Source organism: Acanthaster planci, linkage group LG09 (genome assembly GCF_054643075.1).
Source record: "Acanthaster planci isolate LZ-2023a linkage group LG09, COTS_SCS, whole genome shotgun sequence".
Classification (NCBI taxonomy): Eukaryota; Metazoa; Echinodermata; class Asteroidea; order Valvatida; family Acanthasteridae; genus Acanthaster; species Acanthaster planci.
The window spans coordinates 13680932-13696227 of record NC_141785.1 but is presented as its reverse complement, the minus strand read 5'-3'; the positions used below and the strand labels follow the sequence as shown (position 1 = coordinate 13696227).

General features: G+C 41.1%; 1 protein-coding gene across 5 annotated transcripts in view; it reads left to right on the top strand.

Annotated features, from left to right (window-relative positions):
• The window catches only part of LOC110986353 (uncharacterized), a 73218-nt gene that overhangs the window by 2326 nt on the left and 55596 nt on the right, over nt 1-15296 (top strand). For 2 of the 5 annotated variants that reach the window (XM_087140827.1, XM_022248156.2), the window contains exons 2-11: nt 1773-2496; nt 3710-3745; nt 6552-6756; nt 7174-7298; nt 7775-8155; nt 8913-9097; nt 9780-9882; nt 10412-10420; nt 12328-12429; nt 12992-13198. In XM_087140827.1, the coding sequence (XP_086996953.1) occupies nt 1900-2496; nt 3710-3745; nt 6552-6756; nt 7174-7298; nt 7775-8155; nt 8913-9097; nt 9780-9882; nt 10412-10420; nt 12328-12429; nt 12992-13198 (1950 nt within the window). In that variant the 5' untranslated portion in view covers nt 1773-1899. Of the gene's footprint in view, nt 1-1151; nt 1179-1772; nt 2497-3709; nt 3746-6551; nt 6757-7173; nt 7299-7774; nt 8156-8912; nt 9098-9779; nt 9883-10411; nt 10421-12327; nt 12430-12991; nt 13199-15296 lie in introns of all 5 variants that reach the window. The other 3 variants (XM_022248157.2, XM_022248159.2, XM_087140828.1) reach the window with 3 other exon arrangements.

Sequence of the window (15296 nt, the reverse complement as noted above, 5' to 3'; positions counted from 1 at the left end):
TTAATTTTATATACTTCCTGGTTTCATTGAACTATTTCACTCAACTGAAATAATATACATCAATCCAATGCCCGGCTCTAAACTTCTTTTTCAAAGTGTTTCTGTACACTTTAGTGACCCTGTTGCCCCCATTTTGACCAGGGTAAAGGTACTTTTCCATGGTCCAGACGGCTCTGGCGAAAGTCTTTTCTCGTCTGTGGAGTTCTTTGCTTGCAAACCAGGGTTGAAAAGTGAATGCATGACACCACACTTTTCTCCAATTGCAATGAAATATCCAAACCCCATGCCCCGCCTGGAGATTACATGTACGTTGAATCCTGGTAACTCGGGGCATGGGGGTTTTTTGGGTCAAACAAGCCCTGAAATGTAGTTTGCACAGTTTGTTTTTTGTCCAGGTTTTGTTTTCCATCCCTTTTAGGGACATTTGCATCCTGAATGTAAAATGGTCACTTATTCAACGTTCGAATATCAAACAGTTACTTGTTCTTTATTGAATGTTGAACGTCAAACAAGGAATAAGTAACAAAGTTCACTTTGTAGCAGGTATGTAAAATTGAGATTTATGAATCACAGTATTAGGAGTTTGATGAAATTTCACTGATTGTGAAATTTGAGTAAAACATACATATATTGCTCTGCTAAGACTCAAGAAGGGAAAAATGAAAGTGTGTCACATTAGGAGCTGTGCCGTGTTAGGGTACATCCGTAGCCGAGACTTCTGGTTAGGCCTAACTCTACCAACATGACTAATATGACGAATCAGTCTTTAGAATCCCATTCAGTTTGGAATATTTCTAGTTCTGGATCGTTTCAACTGTTACCTCAATTGAATTGGTCTCCAACTTTTTTGGGGGGGGTGAGTTCTTTTAAAAGTGATCATCAGTGATGTCTGCGGACATACCGGGTATATCTGCATTAGATCTGTCGAGGTTTGGTCTTTTGGTTATTATTATAAATGTAAATTACATGCTTGTAAATCAAGACAGCAACAACTTCACAATTACATACATATATACTTTTTATAATTTTTTGAAATGAGCAGAAGACCACATTTTCACTAAGACTAGCCTGAGATTAGGCCTTAAGTGCTTGGAATTACATTCATGATGTAAGCTGTTGTGTGAAATCTACCATTGCAATTACTTTTTCAGAGTTGCTCAAGCATTCACACCAGCACAGTAAGTAATTGAATACACCCCTGCAGACCAAGAGCTATCCCAGTAGAGAAATCCCAGATTTAATTAGTGGATATTTTACCATAAGAAAAAAGTACCTTTTATGCCCTGTTGTGTTTTCTGTAACTCAGTAAGATGTTTACCTCATTGATAGGGTAACCGAATCTTGTGTTACGGCCTGCTTCATTACTTACTCTACTTCACAAATTGCTTGTTTAGCGTCGGTTTTAACCATAATATTGAAACTTGTGGCGCCCATTATTAGCAAAAGTCCTCTTTGTCAGATCTGTCCTCATTGAATTTGAACTACACTGGGATGTTACTGATATTTTTCAATCATGCCTAAGATTGAATTACCAACATGAAAAGGAGCACAGTCTTTGTTGAAACCAAGGAGGTCTTCACATTTTTTAACCCTTGTTTTCTTTAGAGCTTATTGACTGTACTTTATAGTAAGCTTCATATGTATTGAAAGGTGTTGGAGGTTGCAGGATGGGTGTGCTGGAGTGAGGGTACAGTGTTTGGCGGTCGTTTAGTGGTAAGGAAAATGGACTTCGAGTTTTGCTTTAGTTGAATGCAGTTGTCTTTTCATTGCAGGATGTTTCCAACTACAAGTATCCAGTTAGGATAGAAGAGCCTTCCAAGCCCTTGGTGCTGTTCTTCATTCAAGGGATGACATTCTGATCAGCCACTGAATTATATTCTGCCATACTCAAGTGCAATCATGTTAGATCCCAGTCTGCCCTGGTTAGCCGTGGGCTACCGCAACTTCAAGCAGGAAGACTTCTGCCAGCGACAGATCCGGGATGAGATGAGCAAGTACCGTGTCGATGCGACCGACGTCCGGAGCATGTTGCGCTCTTCTACTCCACAAGGCCAGCAGCGGAGGCGGGTAAAGAGTGCCACGACGGCCCGCTTTGCCAGCCGCAGTGTCGACAGCTTGTTCAGCAGGCCTGTGCCAGCGCGGCCAAAGAGTGCCCAGTTGTTCCACCGAAGTTATTCCCATCACCAGGACGTAGAGCGGTCGCCTGCCTCAAGACAGCCACCCCGCCCACGGAGCGCAATCCTGCCCCACCACCGGCCCTCAGCAGCACAGAACCGCAGCGTGACTGCCGTGGAACGGCAGCATCACGCAGAGCAGACAATCAAGCTCTTCATGGATGAACGGGAATCCAGGTGTGCCTTTTGTCCTGTGGAATGCCGTCCCAAGTCTAGCAGCAGCAATAGGCCGACATCATCAACTGGTCTGGTTGCGGCCCACGTGCCCTCACACTATGATAGATACATCTTCTGGACCAGACCAAGAACTGCCCCAGCTACGGTATGGGTGCTTTTGTCCTCAAATTAAGAATGGGAAATCATGTTCAATATGGCAAACGCTCATGGAAATTTTCAAGCTATCCCTGTCTCAGCAGGCGTGTGGTCATTAGCGTACATGGGTGACCCTCACCATGTTTACAGGGAAACTTTCTATTGCTGGGCAAGTTAGGACCGAATATTTGGAATTGGTCCCCTAAAATTACCGTAATGACAACAACTGCAGAGCAAGTATAGGTGCCTGAGAACTCTTGTATAAATCTACAGTGTAAAAGATTGAGGTACACGTAGATGTTTGGCATTGCTTGAAAGTTGAAAGTTTTATTTAACCTAGCCTTTAGAATAATAATTACTGTAGGAAAAACACTCAGCATTGTGCTTGGATCATCAGTGTATACCGGTACATTGACAACATTACAGGAAATTGTGTACAGTCGTTAGACATGTAAAATGCTCTATGTTGCCAGTTATTGACAAGTTTTTCAGTTATGTGTTAAGTTCCTGGGGTGTCATCAAGAACTGTATGTATGTGTAAGTTGCTTGTGAAACTTCATTACTTAGAGCTCTGTTAGTTCAGAAAATCTGGATTTTTAAATTCTTTGTAAAATTGCAAGTAGAACATGTTTAGAAGGTCTTGAAATTCTTGTTGCATTTGATTGTTCAGGGATTTATTACTGTTTAGTGTTACGAAATTGTTATAAAACACAATTTTTGTTCACTTTTGTTTTTGTTGGGGAGGGGAGACTTCTTAGTACTAAGTACACGTATATCACATCTAAACTCAAAATCTAGTGTATGCTAAAGGTCGGGGCATGAAATTTCCACTCATTCTGTGGATGGCTCCCATGCAGATCCGTGGACTTAGTTGGCCCAGATTCTTTAAGGAGAGAGCAGTGTGAGGCCATGTTAAAAGCATGCCTCTGTATACAGTGGATAGGAGGTTTACACTTGGCAATAGGACGGTGTGAGTTTTGAGTCCCACCCTCCTGAGCTTACGAGTGCTTCTCACAGAATCTTGCAAAGACTTCAGAGTAAAAGTGGTTGTAGCATCCCTTGTGTGTGTCGAATTCAGCAGGCAAACCCTCAATCTAAAATATTCATCAGTACTCAGCAGCAAAGTACATGTACATGTACTCTTGCTGGAGCACTCAACTCAAATTTTGTTTGACATTCTTAAATTTTCACCTTTATTCTCGGTCTGATTTTGTTCTTTGCAGAAAAAGGAATTTCTTCAGCTACCAAGACACAACAATGTAAGTGTATGTTAATTTTATATTGTACATGTTTGCATCATAACTTTATTTTCTGTGATGCTAAGAGATCAGGATAACTTTGATCAAAGGACTAAGTGTTGAAATTCCGGAACTTTTAATTACATACATGTACACACATGTGAGCCTGAGCAGAAGAGGTACTCGTGGATTTCTATCAGATGCAGAGCTGTAACTTGACCAGATCACAACAACCCAGCAAATATCCCTCTAGAGATTTAAATGAATGCTGTTCCACTGAAACGAGAACAAAGCTGTTCACAAGAAAGCAAAAAACAGAGGCACAGTCACTCATTGGCCTAAGTCCTAACTTAAGCTGCTTTTTGGTGCATGAAAATGCTGCATGGCTATTACCATTGAACGGTCAATGGTTATGTTTTCTGCCATCTTGAAATAATCACAGGCTGAAAGAGTATACCGGTACTTTGAGTCTGACTGAGGTTATACTCTCACTCAATGTCAGAAGTAAGGAAAGCAAGTTGCAAAACATGGCTTGAAGAAATTCTCACTTTCCTGCAGGTTGCACTCATGCTGTTCATGTCCATGAGTTTACTTGTGTTTTATTGAGTAAATTACTTGAATGTAACCTTGTTTATGCCCCAACTACATGTATGGCATCAGTCCCAACTATTATCGGGATGGTCCCAAGGATAGCACTGGAGTTGGCCCGGCCCAATCACAGTCAGCACATTTCTTACGAAAATTTCTCAACTCTCTCGAATTCAATACAGTTCACACCCCACAGAATTCATCACAAGTATGCCAAGGTGGCATTTCACCTACAGCACAAACAGACACTAGATGCTGGCAAGAGTTACGGACATACAGTAAATGAAATGATGTGGGTACATGCAATAGCACACCATGGAGGAATAAGAATACATGTACTCGGGACAAACACTTGCATTCTATGCCATAGTTGGGCTGGCCCAACTGTAGTATTACAGTAGGGATTGTCCCAACTAGTCCAAACTACAGTTGGGTCAAAAGCCGTAGTTGGGGCGCAAAAGCTTTAATGTCAGAAGTAAGAGAGTAGCAAAAGTTAGCATGAAAACTATTCAACAGCCGGTGTCCCCAGCTGCTCGGCTGAGGTAATTCCATTCAAACATATGTAATGCATTTACTCAGCCTTGCTGTTATTTAACTGAGGGAAATATGAGCCTGCTTGTTCAGTCACATTATTTACGCATTTGAGCTTCTCGACAAACAAGAGGATTATATGGAGAGCTTTTTTTTTGTGAGATTTTGGATGTGAGTGCATGGGCATGGCATTGCCGAAGACTTTGGACTTTATCTATTGGCCATGTAGAGGTAATAGCCAGGCTCTGGAGGACTATCATGGATTGTGTGAAGTACCCCATAAAAGTCAGCTGGTATTTGTTTAGCCTCTTGTAGCCATGACAACCATTGATGTGCTGCTAATCTGATTTGCCCCTATAACAACCAGGGATGGACTGCAAATCAACACTTGAAAACACCAGGGAGACGGTCTGCATTGGAATGGTGCTAGAGGGTCTCAATTTCATTTGACACTAATGTTGTGCATGAAATGTTAATTTTGCCAGCCCCGTTTTTGGTCTAATCAGCACTGTTGAGTTGTTCTTTATCATATGAACCAGAGATAGATTTCTTATTTTTGTTATTTCTTATTTGTGTAAGTCAAGAGTTCTGGAAAAGTTGCAAGAAAAAACCTTTAGTTACATGCACATGTAGTAGTTCATGTAACTTTAGTGACAACCATCACAGAATCTTGATTGTGAATAAATGCCACTTGCAAACTGGCCTCTAAATCGATATACATGTATGTAATTAATAATGCTGATTTGATGAAAACAGAGTACATGTAGTGTGTTTAATAGAGTGGTCACTGTTTAAATTCAATTATAATACAGGATTTGTAAGACAGACAACATTCGTCTTTCAAGGGTCCAATTTGTTATCCCTGCTTGTTGGGCTGATAACATTTGAAAATCCCTGAAACTGTTTCAGATTTCTAAGAAGTAAATCATTTCAGGTACATGTACAAGTGGCCAATCAACCATAACCACCAACTCTGCCCTCACAGAACATTGATATACCTCGGTTGAGGTACATGGGCTATATCAACAGTGCCCTCATTTAGCAGGAAAAGCACCAGTGTATGCGGGGGAGGGGGGCAACTTGCCCCGGAGGAATTCTTTAGTTTTATTTTCATTTTAATATTTATTTATCAATTTGTTATTGTAATATTTACATGTATCAAATATTGGCACCAAAACCTGAAGAAAACAACACCAGGAAATATAAATGCTAGGATTTCGAGACTGAGAGGAAGGCTTTTGATGACCGGTATTTTATCTCCCCCAACTTCATGTCAAATAAGCCTGAAGCTACTGTTGCTTTTGACTTTTCTCCTCTAACACCAAGAGTTGGATATGCCGCTGAGGAAAAGTATACAAAATGTAAATGAGTTTAAAAGAGCACTTTCCAATGAGAGTTATCAGAAGACATGTCAAATAGTTAAAAGGATTATAAACATAGAACATTTGTGATTAGTGCATGTGGAAATGGCCTGTTAATGAATGTCGCATTTTCTTACCCGAAAAAACTGCGGGGGGCAGGTTTTTTACCCACGAATTTTTCAACCTTGCAATTGTGTTTTGACCCAACCAAGCACTATGCATTATTGCGTTAACTGGGAAAATGAAAAAAGAATTCTTCCATGGAACAACTAAGGAAAAGTATGAGTGTTTACACGCCATCCCGTGTCAAGTGGTTGAAATGAGCTTTTTTACCAACTGATACACAGATAAGGCGAGGGACTGTTCCGCATTACACCAACTTTGTTAAACGGGTGGAGCTGGGTCTACGAGACAGGACCCCATCCCCGCCCCCCAGGAGGCGGATCGCGTTTGAGGACGAGTCAGGCAAGCGGCACTCTCCTTCCCTGGAGTCATCGTCAAGTGCCGATGAAGAAGAAGGGGAGTTAGTTCTATCTGAGGAGGAGGATGATGGTGAGTTGCTCAGTTGGAAGACCTAAAATTGGACAAATTAGATGGGACAAAGAGACTTGATAACCTCTTTCTTCTTGCATTCCTTATTCATTTGTGACCTGCTCTGTGACATTGAGCCACAAGTCACCATGGCCACCGTTTAGTAATACCCAGTCAAAAGAATCTTGTATCGTGAAAATCAGTGGAAACCGTCAACATTTTTCACCAATATTCATTTCATTAATTTCATCACTTTTTACCTTTTCACAAATGCAAATGTTCGGGCTGATAGTAAGACGTATCAACAAATTTTTTAAAGGTATCGAAAGTGTAAATCTGACGTTCTCGAGCCATAGGCTTTACGTGGTCTTCTAGTACAGAAATCAATACTGAATTGTTATATTATTTAGAGGTTTCATACAAATTAATTCCTATCAGAGGATGAAATAGAAGAAGATGTGTCAATCCGCATCCCAACACCTATAGAACCTCCTCCAGATGATGGACCAGAGGAACCACCCTCTGAGGAGGGACGTGAAGCCTGGACACAGCCCAAGGCACCAGTGAGTATACAAATATAGCTTAGCATTGCTTTGCAGTAAACTGGGTTGCCAGCCATTACCTATGACTGGTACTCCAATGATTTTTGGCTAATCTTGTAAATTTGCTTAACAGTTTCTTTTCTGCAACTTCATAAAGTTTGCTTATTCATAAAGAGACATTCAAGATGTCATCACAAATTTCACATCCTGTGCCCAATTCGTATCTTAAGATTGAGTTTCCTCGTGAGATCTCCCAAGGTTGTCTTTATGTTGTGAGTACGTGTGTATATAATCTTAAAAGAAGTTAATATATGTGACATTGGAAAAGAATTGAAACTTGTGGAACTGGGACGTGATTTTGAATGCCAGTAAAGGTACCGTTGTTTTAAAGACTTTAATCACTCTTAGTGCAAAATAACTTGATGTTATAATGTAAGATCTATGAATGTGTTTATTTGAGCAATAGTTGAGCAGTATTTCTATTGTCTGTACAATAGACTCCATCCCCAGCACTGTCTGGCAGAAACAGTCCTGAACTAGATGTACCCGAGACATCACCTGTTGATGAACCAGAAGAGCCCCCACCCCCAAGGGAACAAAGCCCACCCCCAAGAGATCCCACCCCACCCCCAAGGGAGCCTACCCCACCTCCCAGCGAGCTCACTCCTCTCCCAAGAGAACCAACTCCACCCCCTAGGGAGCCCACCCCTCCACCGAGAGAGCCCACCCCTCCGCCAGAACCCAAACCCAAGAAGGAGGTGAGAATTCAGGAGACGCCAGTGCCTCCTCCGGCAAAGCCCAAGACGGTGCCCCAGACGCCGGAGAAGAAGACCAAGTCATGCCTTGCCAAGAAGCCAGAGGTCCCCAAGGAAGTCCAGGTGAGTCTTTGATTTGTCCCACTGGTGTCCAGCCATTGGTTCATTTGGAACAAAGAAAAACTCGGGGGGAGGGAGCGTAGGGGTTGTGTAAGTATAGCGAGTGTCCTGTAATTGCACAGACGGTACTTACGAGCTTTTCATGGTTTATGAATCTTGTTTTATGATTAGAAATAGCCAAGTGGTACACTAGGGCTCTATTCAAGATAGGATTGATTGTTTTATTTTGTGTCCTTGGGCAATATACTTTACTACAATTGCCAGTAGCAGAACTGAAATTTTTCACTGCTTTCCTAGAAACAGCTTTTATATTGCATATTTTGCCAAATATTATGAAGGATGTCCGTAGTAGCCGAAAATATTGATCCAGTTCTCAAGCAAAGTAATATGTAACCTGCTCTGCAAAGTGAGTCTCAAGTCACTGGAGCCACTTTTGAGTTTTATTTCGTATTAGATTGAGGAATTTGAGCTCTGTGTTTTGATGTGTCGCTCAGCTTGGTATGATTAAAATGGATGCCGTGAGACTGTTCAGGTTTCCTATTGCTTAAACACTCTGCAAGATTCTTTCGAAGGCCTTTTGCTCAAAAATGGCTCTAGAACACATGACTCATTTTTGCAGAGTGGGTCACATATATTGTTAAAATTGTCAGAGAAAAGTTTCTGAAATGTGACCGTTTTATTGTTGGGTTGTGCCAACATGGACAACAACAAGCCTTCGATGTAATTGTTGGAATCACTATTGTCTCTTTCTCTCCCTCAGCCACAACCCAAACCACCAACACCTGAACCCGCCCCAAAAGTGGTTGAGGAAGTCGCTACGCAGGTGGAAGATCAACCTACTGAGATTCCGCCCTTGGCTACAGAAGAGGAGAGTACTGAAGATGCCCAGACAGTGCAAGACGCTGCCCAGGAGGAACCAGGAGAACCGGAGCCAGAACAAACTGGGTAAAGCTGTTTAGCATTGTGCAGGACTATCGAGTGTGCCACGCTCGATTCAGTTTTCTATCAAGGGAGAGATTTGTCAAAAGTTTTCCAGATATCAGGATTCTGGACACCGGCCATGTGGATTTTTTTAGGTTTCGAGACTTTTGATAAAATAGGAAAACACCAAGGGCAAGGTTTTACACAATCATAGCGATTTATAAGAGAACTGCTGATTTCTTATCTTCTAAATTTTCTGAAAAGTCACTGCATTTAAAATGCTTCATGGATCTCTCCTCATCCAATCTCACCCTGCTGCTCAGTATAATTTGCATTTACAGTATTTCTCTACACGTCTTTAAGGAACACAACAACACATATGGTATTGGAAAAATGGAACAAATAGTACATTACACATTAATGATTGTGCATGTCGTCAAGTCCTCACAAGAACAAATAGTACATTACACATTAATGATTGTGCATGTCGTCAAGTCCTCCCAAGAACAAATAGTACATTACACATTAATGATTGTGCATGTCGTCAAGTCCTCCCAAGAACAAATAGTACATTACACATTAATGATTGTGCATGTCGTCAAGTCCTCACAAGACCTCACATGTTTCCCACAAATCTGTTACAAACTATGTACATAGATCAAAGGCATTTTGAAAAACTTAAAACCAGTGCGTTTACTTACTACAGTGATTTGGACAAGCCAGCCCCAGAAACAGAGGACAAGCTGGAAAAGAAGAAACTTGGCCCACCACCAAAATACAAGGTGGACTTGTTTGGTGTCGATTCTCAGGTATGGTGTTCTGAATACTGCTGTGGCTGATTTCCCTGTCTAGTTTTTATTTGAACCCAGTTGATGTTAATTGTAGGTAATGCAACTCCCTGGGCCAAAAAGAAACATTTAGATACATAAACAAACAATGTGGCTTTAAGGTTAGAAAAAAAATGACTTGGTATCAGCATCTGTTTCATGGGAACCACTCTGTTAACTTGTTTTCATGCTGAAAGTTCAAGTCACTTTTGTTTCATTCGATATTTCCTTATGAAATGTGTTTGCTCAAGAGACATACAAATGATTTTTTTCTTGTTATGTTCACATGCAAGGATCAGTGTTTAAAGACAGAAGCAGTGTTTTGGTTCCTAGTTAATTACTAGTCAGTTGTTCACATGGTAATGTACATAGATGTCACATCACATGACCAGTTTATATACTGGCCATTTTTTTTATAATTGCAATATTTGTTGACATTAATATCGATCTATTTTCCCTCATCTGACGATGATCCTGTTTGATTGCGACACAACGTAAAAATCCTTCACAGGCCATGAAAGTATGTATCAACTCAAATCGTTTGACGCCATAGCCTCACCATGCGCTAATATGCAAAGTGCACCCATCTTTCCTATTCCTCCCACCACAAATTCCAAGCTCCGCCCCTTGCCATGCACGTCACTTCTGAGTATGCACATTATCAACTTCCCAGCAACATCTTGAGCGCAATTCACTTAAATGGCAACAAATTTTATATTTGAAATTGTGAGACAATTCTATGTGTTTGCTTTATCGTTAATATGATGTTACTTTTGTTATTGTGATGTGTGTTTGAATGTCTGTGTTGCAGTTTCCACTTTGTTTGTTTTGTTTTTTGGTATCTGTTATTTCCATTTATTGTTTTCATGTTCAGTGTCCTGTTTGTATGACTAGTTTTGTTGTTTGTGTCAGTATTGTCTTTGTGGGTGGTGTTGGGGATGGTGTATATGGTGGTGGGGATTTAGCTTGCAGAGGTGCCACTAAAAGGTGACAGTGGTGAGATCACCAAAGTTGCTGATGAATTATGGGTATGGTTGCACTGCACCACACACCAATAATGCCAATAATGTCTGAATCACAAAAATTTTTAACGGTAAGTTTTGCCTTGCCACACTCCCGTCTCTTCAGCCATAAAACCAGCCTCTCGCACATGCACATCCTGCATAGCAACTAACAAAAAATAGCTTGTTGTCCATGACTGCCACAGTAATAGCGAGACGGGTTTTTTAAACATTGCAACACCTCTGCTCTGATCTGTGGATTCTCTCTTGAGTTTGAGTAACCCTCCCACCAGGCGAGCGAGCCGCTCACTCAGTTACAGCATTAATGAAGACAGCATGTTGTCAATAAAACATGATTAATGCCTGGTCAGCAATGCCGTCCGGATGAGATGCTTAATGCATGATTTTGAGTAATCTCCAAAGTTTGAGTAATCTCCAGAACTTGAGTAATCTCCAGAAGTTGAGTAATCTCCAGAGTTTGAAACTTTGGGTGATCTCCAGATCACAAGTCACCACAAGTCAGTCACAAGTCTTTCAGTCCACAATTTCATTCGTAGGAATTTGCGCTGCCTGTTTACAAATTGCCAAACCTTTACGTAGCACAAGAAGGGAACAAATGTCTCAGCATTATTTGCCTGAACAAACATGTACATGTACTAGATTTTTGCGAAAGCCTGCGTGTCTGTCACCAATAGTAATCAAAAATGGGCCTATCAAAATATAAGCAACAGCCAAGGAAACAATTTCAAGTCCTTGCATGTAATTAGACTTGGCATTGTTTTATTCCCATAGGATATCAAAGATGCAAATTCGGAATTTTTGATGCCCAGCTGGGGCCACCGTTACCGTCGCATTTTGCATCTTGGAGATTTCCACCATGTATGCCTTTCACACATTTTCAAACATGCATTGTAGATGCAAATGTCTAATCATGCAGTTTATTCTCCATGGTAGAGTTATGTATGCTTCTTGCTAACCATACATCATGTTGCTGTCAGGTAGAGCTTGCCTCATTTTTTAATTACTGTAAATAGTCTTGGAGTGCAAATTAGATTTTTCAGGATCAAAGTGAGAAGTTAGGTCATTTTGTTCATCCAGTGTCCTAAAATGCATTTGTGTCAGACATTCTTGCCATTTAGTCTGTACAAATTCAGTGTTTTTCCACTTTCTGAAAGTTGCCTTGATGATAGACACGTATATAAAGATGTGAAATTTTTTCTCTTTATGAGAAGTTGAAATTCTCGGAAAGGTGACTTTATGCTGTATTGCGGGAATGCAGGATGCATACTTTTGTTGCAGTTTGTGATCTCTTAGCACTTTTCTGCAGTACAGTAGCAACTCTTCATTTTCAATAATTTTTGGAAATTCCAAAGCTGGAAATCGTTGTGTGATTTGACTCTGGTTTGCTCGATGTGGTCTGAAACAGGACTTGCTGGATATGGAGATGAGGATGAGACGGAAAGGTCCGGGGAGCCATGTGTCTGACACGGAGTCCGCCCCACCTGACATTCCAGAACACCTGCTCAGGGTATGTGTGCCGTTACCTGCAAACTGCATGGTCTTAGTTCTTGATTGAAGATATCTGAAGTATTTCCCGTTGTTCAAAACTTGAACATTCTTGAATGTAGAGTTATCATAAATTGGTTACTTGAAAAAAATTCCAGTTAGTCCGAACAGTCTTCAGATCTTGCAGTCAGTGAAATTTAAGTCTGAATCAACTGGCTGCGGCCTAGAGTAACACAGGTATATATTCAAAATGGCTGAAGCTGCTAGCCATAGGCATGCATGCTGTTGCTAGCCGTATCTATACGTTTTGGACACAGCCTCTGCATGAACACTGAGGCTGCAGGGAGGTCAGCATGATCAGAAATGATGTCAGAACCACTGATTGTGTTGCCTGTCCAACACATTTTGTAGCCGAAATTAAATTTCCTGTTCAGAACTATGCCTTCCATCTACATGAAGAAATTGACCAATTCATATTTCTGTGTGCTGCTGTTAATCATTGGTCACTGCCGTTTTGTTTAAAGAGTGTTACACTTATTAACAGGATTGTGATGAAGGGAACACTAACTTTTTTGCTTCCTCAGAGGAGGCAGCCTTGGCAACAGGGTCGGCTAGCCCTGTCCCGCCGTGCTTGCCGGTTCGAGCTGCCCATGGACGTCCATCTGTTGGAGAACATGAGCCCCACCGAGTACCTACAGAAGTACTGCATCGTCAGCAAGAGGCGACAGGCCATGTATCGCCGGGCGTTCAGCAAGGCCGACCGGAGCAACAGCATGAAGATTAACAAGAAGGTAAGAGTGTATCTGAAGCACCGGGCTACGGCTGGAGATAGCACAGGGGCCTGCGGTGGCTTTCATACATGTAGACACTTCCGTTATTTCAAGCCGTAGTCATCTATTGAGACACAACCCAAGTACCCACCCCTAGGTACAGTATTACATGTACTTGTCTGCTTTTGACTGCTTGGTACTCAATTCTCCCCAGATTATTGTGGCTGAGGAGTCGGGGAAGAAATAACTGAAAAATAGATCCATTCAGTAGAAAACCCAGACAGTTTTTTTGACGGCGCATACTCTTGAGGTAACCAGCATCTGTTTATAATTTATCATGGGGCTTTCAACAGTTCATGATATTGACAAAATCCTTTGACTGGTGAGACTGTCCACCAACCCTTTTATTCCCCAGCAATGTATGTGAATGTTCTCTTTGAAAACAGACCATTGTAGCCTAGAATTGACCAAAGTTGCATCGTAACACTCAGTTTAGGTGTAGTAAGGGTCCGCAAACAAAAGTTGGCCCTTGGCAGCCGATCATCCGCTAGCCTTGCAAGCTTATTTGCATTGTCTAACAATGGGCTCTGTTATGCTAATTTTAGGTCCGCTGAGTCAGTGGACTAGTGAACATGTGAGGCTCGCGGACTAACCGCTGCTCAGATCTCTTTATGGTCAATATGTTGGATGAGCTTGGTTCACAAAAACCACCGGCATTTTTAGCCTCGGCAGTTCATGCCGCTGTCTCTTTTTGGACAAGAACCCTAAGGACAACTTTAATAAAATGATGTTTGTGATTTGTTTATGCTTGTAAGGATCACAAATACACTAGAACCATCGGAATGTAGACAAGGAGAGTGAATCACAGAAACTTGAATGCTGCTGCAACCTTGTTCCCAATGCCGGTGCAAAAGTTGCTGTGGAATTTGTGTGCATTCAAACAAAATTAGTCACATGCTTCATGTGACTAATTTGAGGTTCATGAAGAACCTCACAGCATACATGTGTAAACCAGTGTGTGCATGTGTTGTGTTCTGTTGAATACCATTGCTCCCCTATGCCTGCATAGAAGAGCCTGTAGATTTTGTGCACATTGAAACAAAATTGGTCACAGCTTTACAACTATTTATGCGGAGCAGCGCAATGTGTTACATGTGTATATTCTGACTGAGGGCTGTCCTCCACATACATTTGTGCCCTCAGCCTGTGAAAAAGTTCACCTGTATGGGAGACAGTGCCTTGTCCCCTTAGGCACCGGTATCTAAATGTATGTAGTTAAGTACATTGGCTTTTTTGGCGACTTTCCTTGCTCAGAACCTATGTAGTCATTGTCCCCAGGTAATGCAACTTTGCTAAAAAGGAGAGCTAAAAAATTTGATTTGGCTTGACATCCATGTAAGGTTGGGGGGATTTTTTGTCAATCACACTGCCAGCCATCCACCTACTGAACACACCTCCACTATCAACTCCCATTCTCTGGTGGGTGGACATTTTCAGTGCGTGTAATCCCATTTTCTAACAAAAGGCTACGGTCTTTGTAAAGGCTTGCACAGCTCAGCTCTTCAAAGGGAGTTTAAATGCCAAAATGCTCTATCCATTTCAATGTCCATGTTATGCATGGTTAGCCATGTTTACATGTACATGTTTGTTTCCTTCTGGAAACAATTTAGGACTCGACTAGTTGGTATTTGGTAAGCGTGTTGAGCACATGTTAATTTGGAGAGCGTACTTTTCAGCATGTAAACCAGTGCAGGAAAGTATATTTACAGAGGAGTCACAAAAGAGACATTTAATGAGAGTTTCTTAACAAAATATTCCTGATGATCAGGTTTTGAATCTCCTCAGAGCTTTTGTGAAGAATTAGTACAATTTATAGATATTTACACAGAAAATTTTACATTTTACAATGGACCCTTTATATTATGGTGTTTTTGCTATTCAGTGCATACATGTATTACTGTTACATCTTTTGAAAGAAAAAGGAAAAGTTTTGCTTGATTTTCTTTTTAGGTGGATTATCTAGAAAAAGAACTTGACTATTTACTACCTACAGTTGAAAATTGAAAACAAAACACTTCCGCTGACAGGATCAATTAACAAACAAAAACAAATTTGTTAA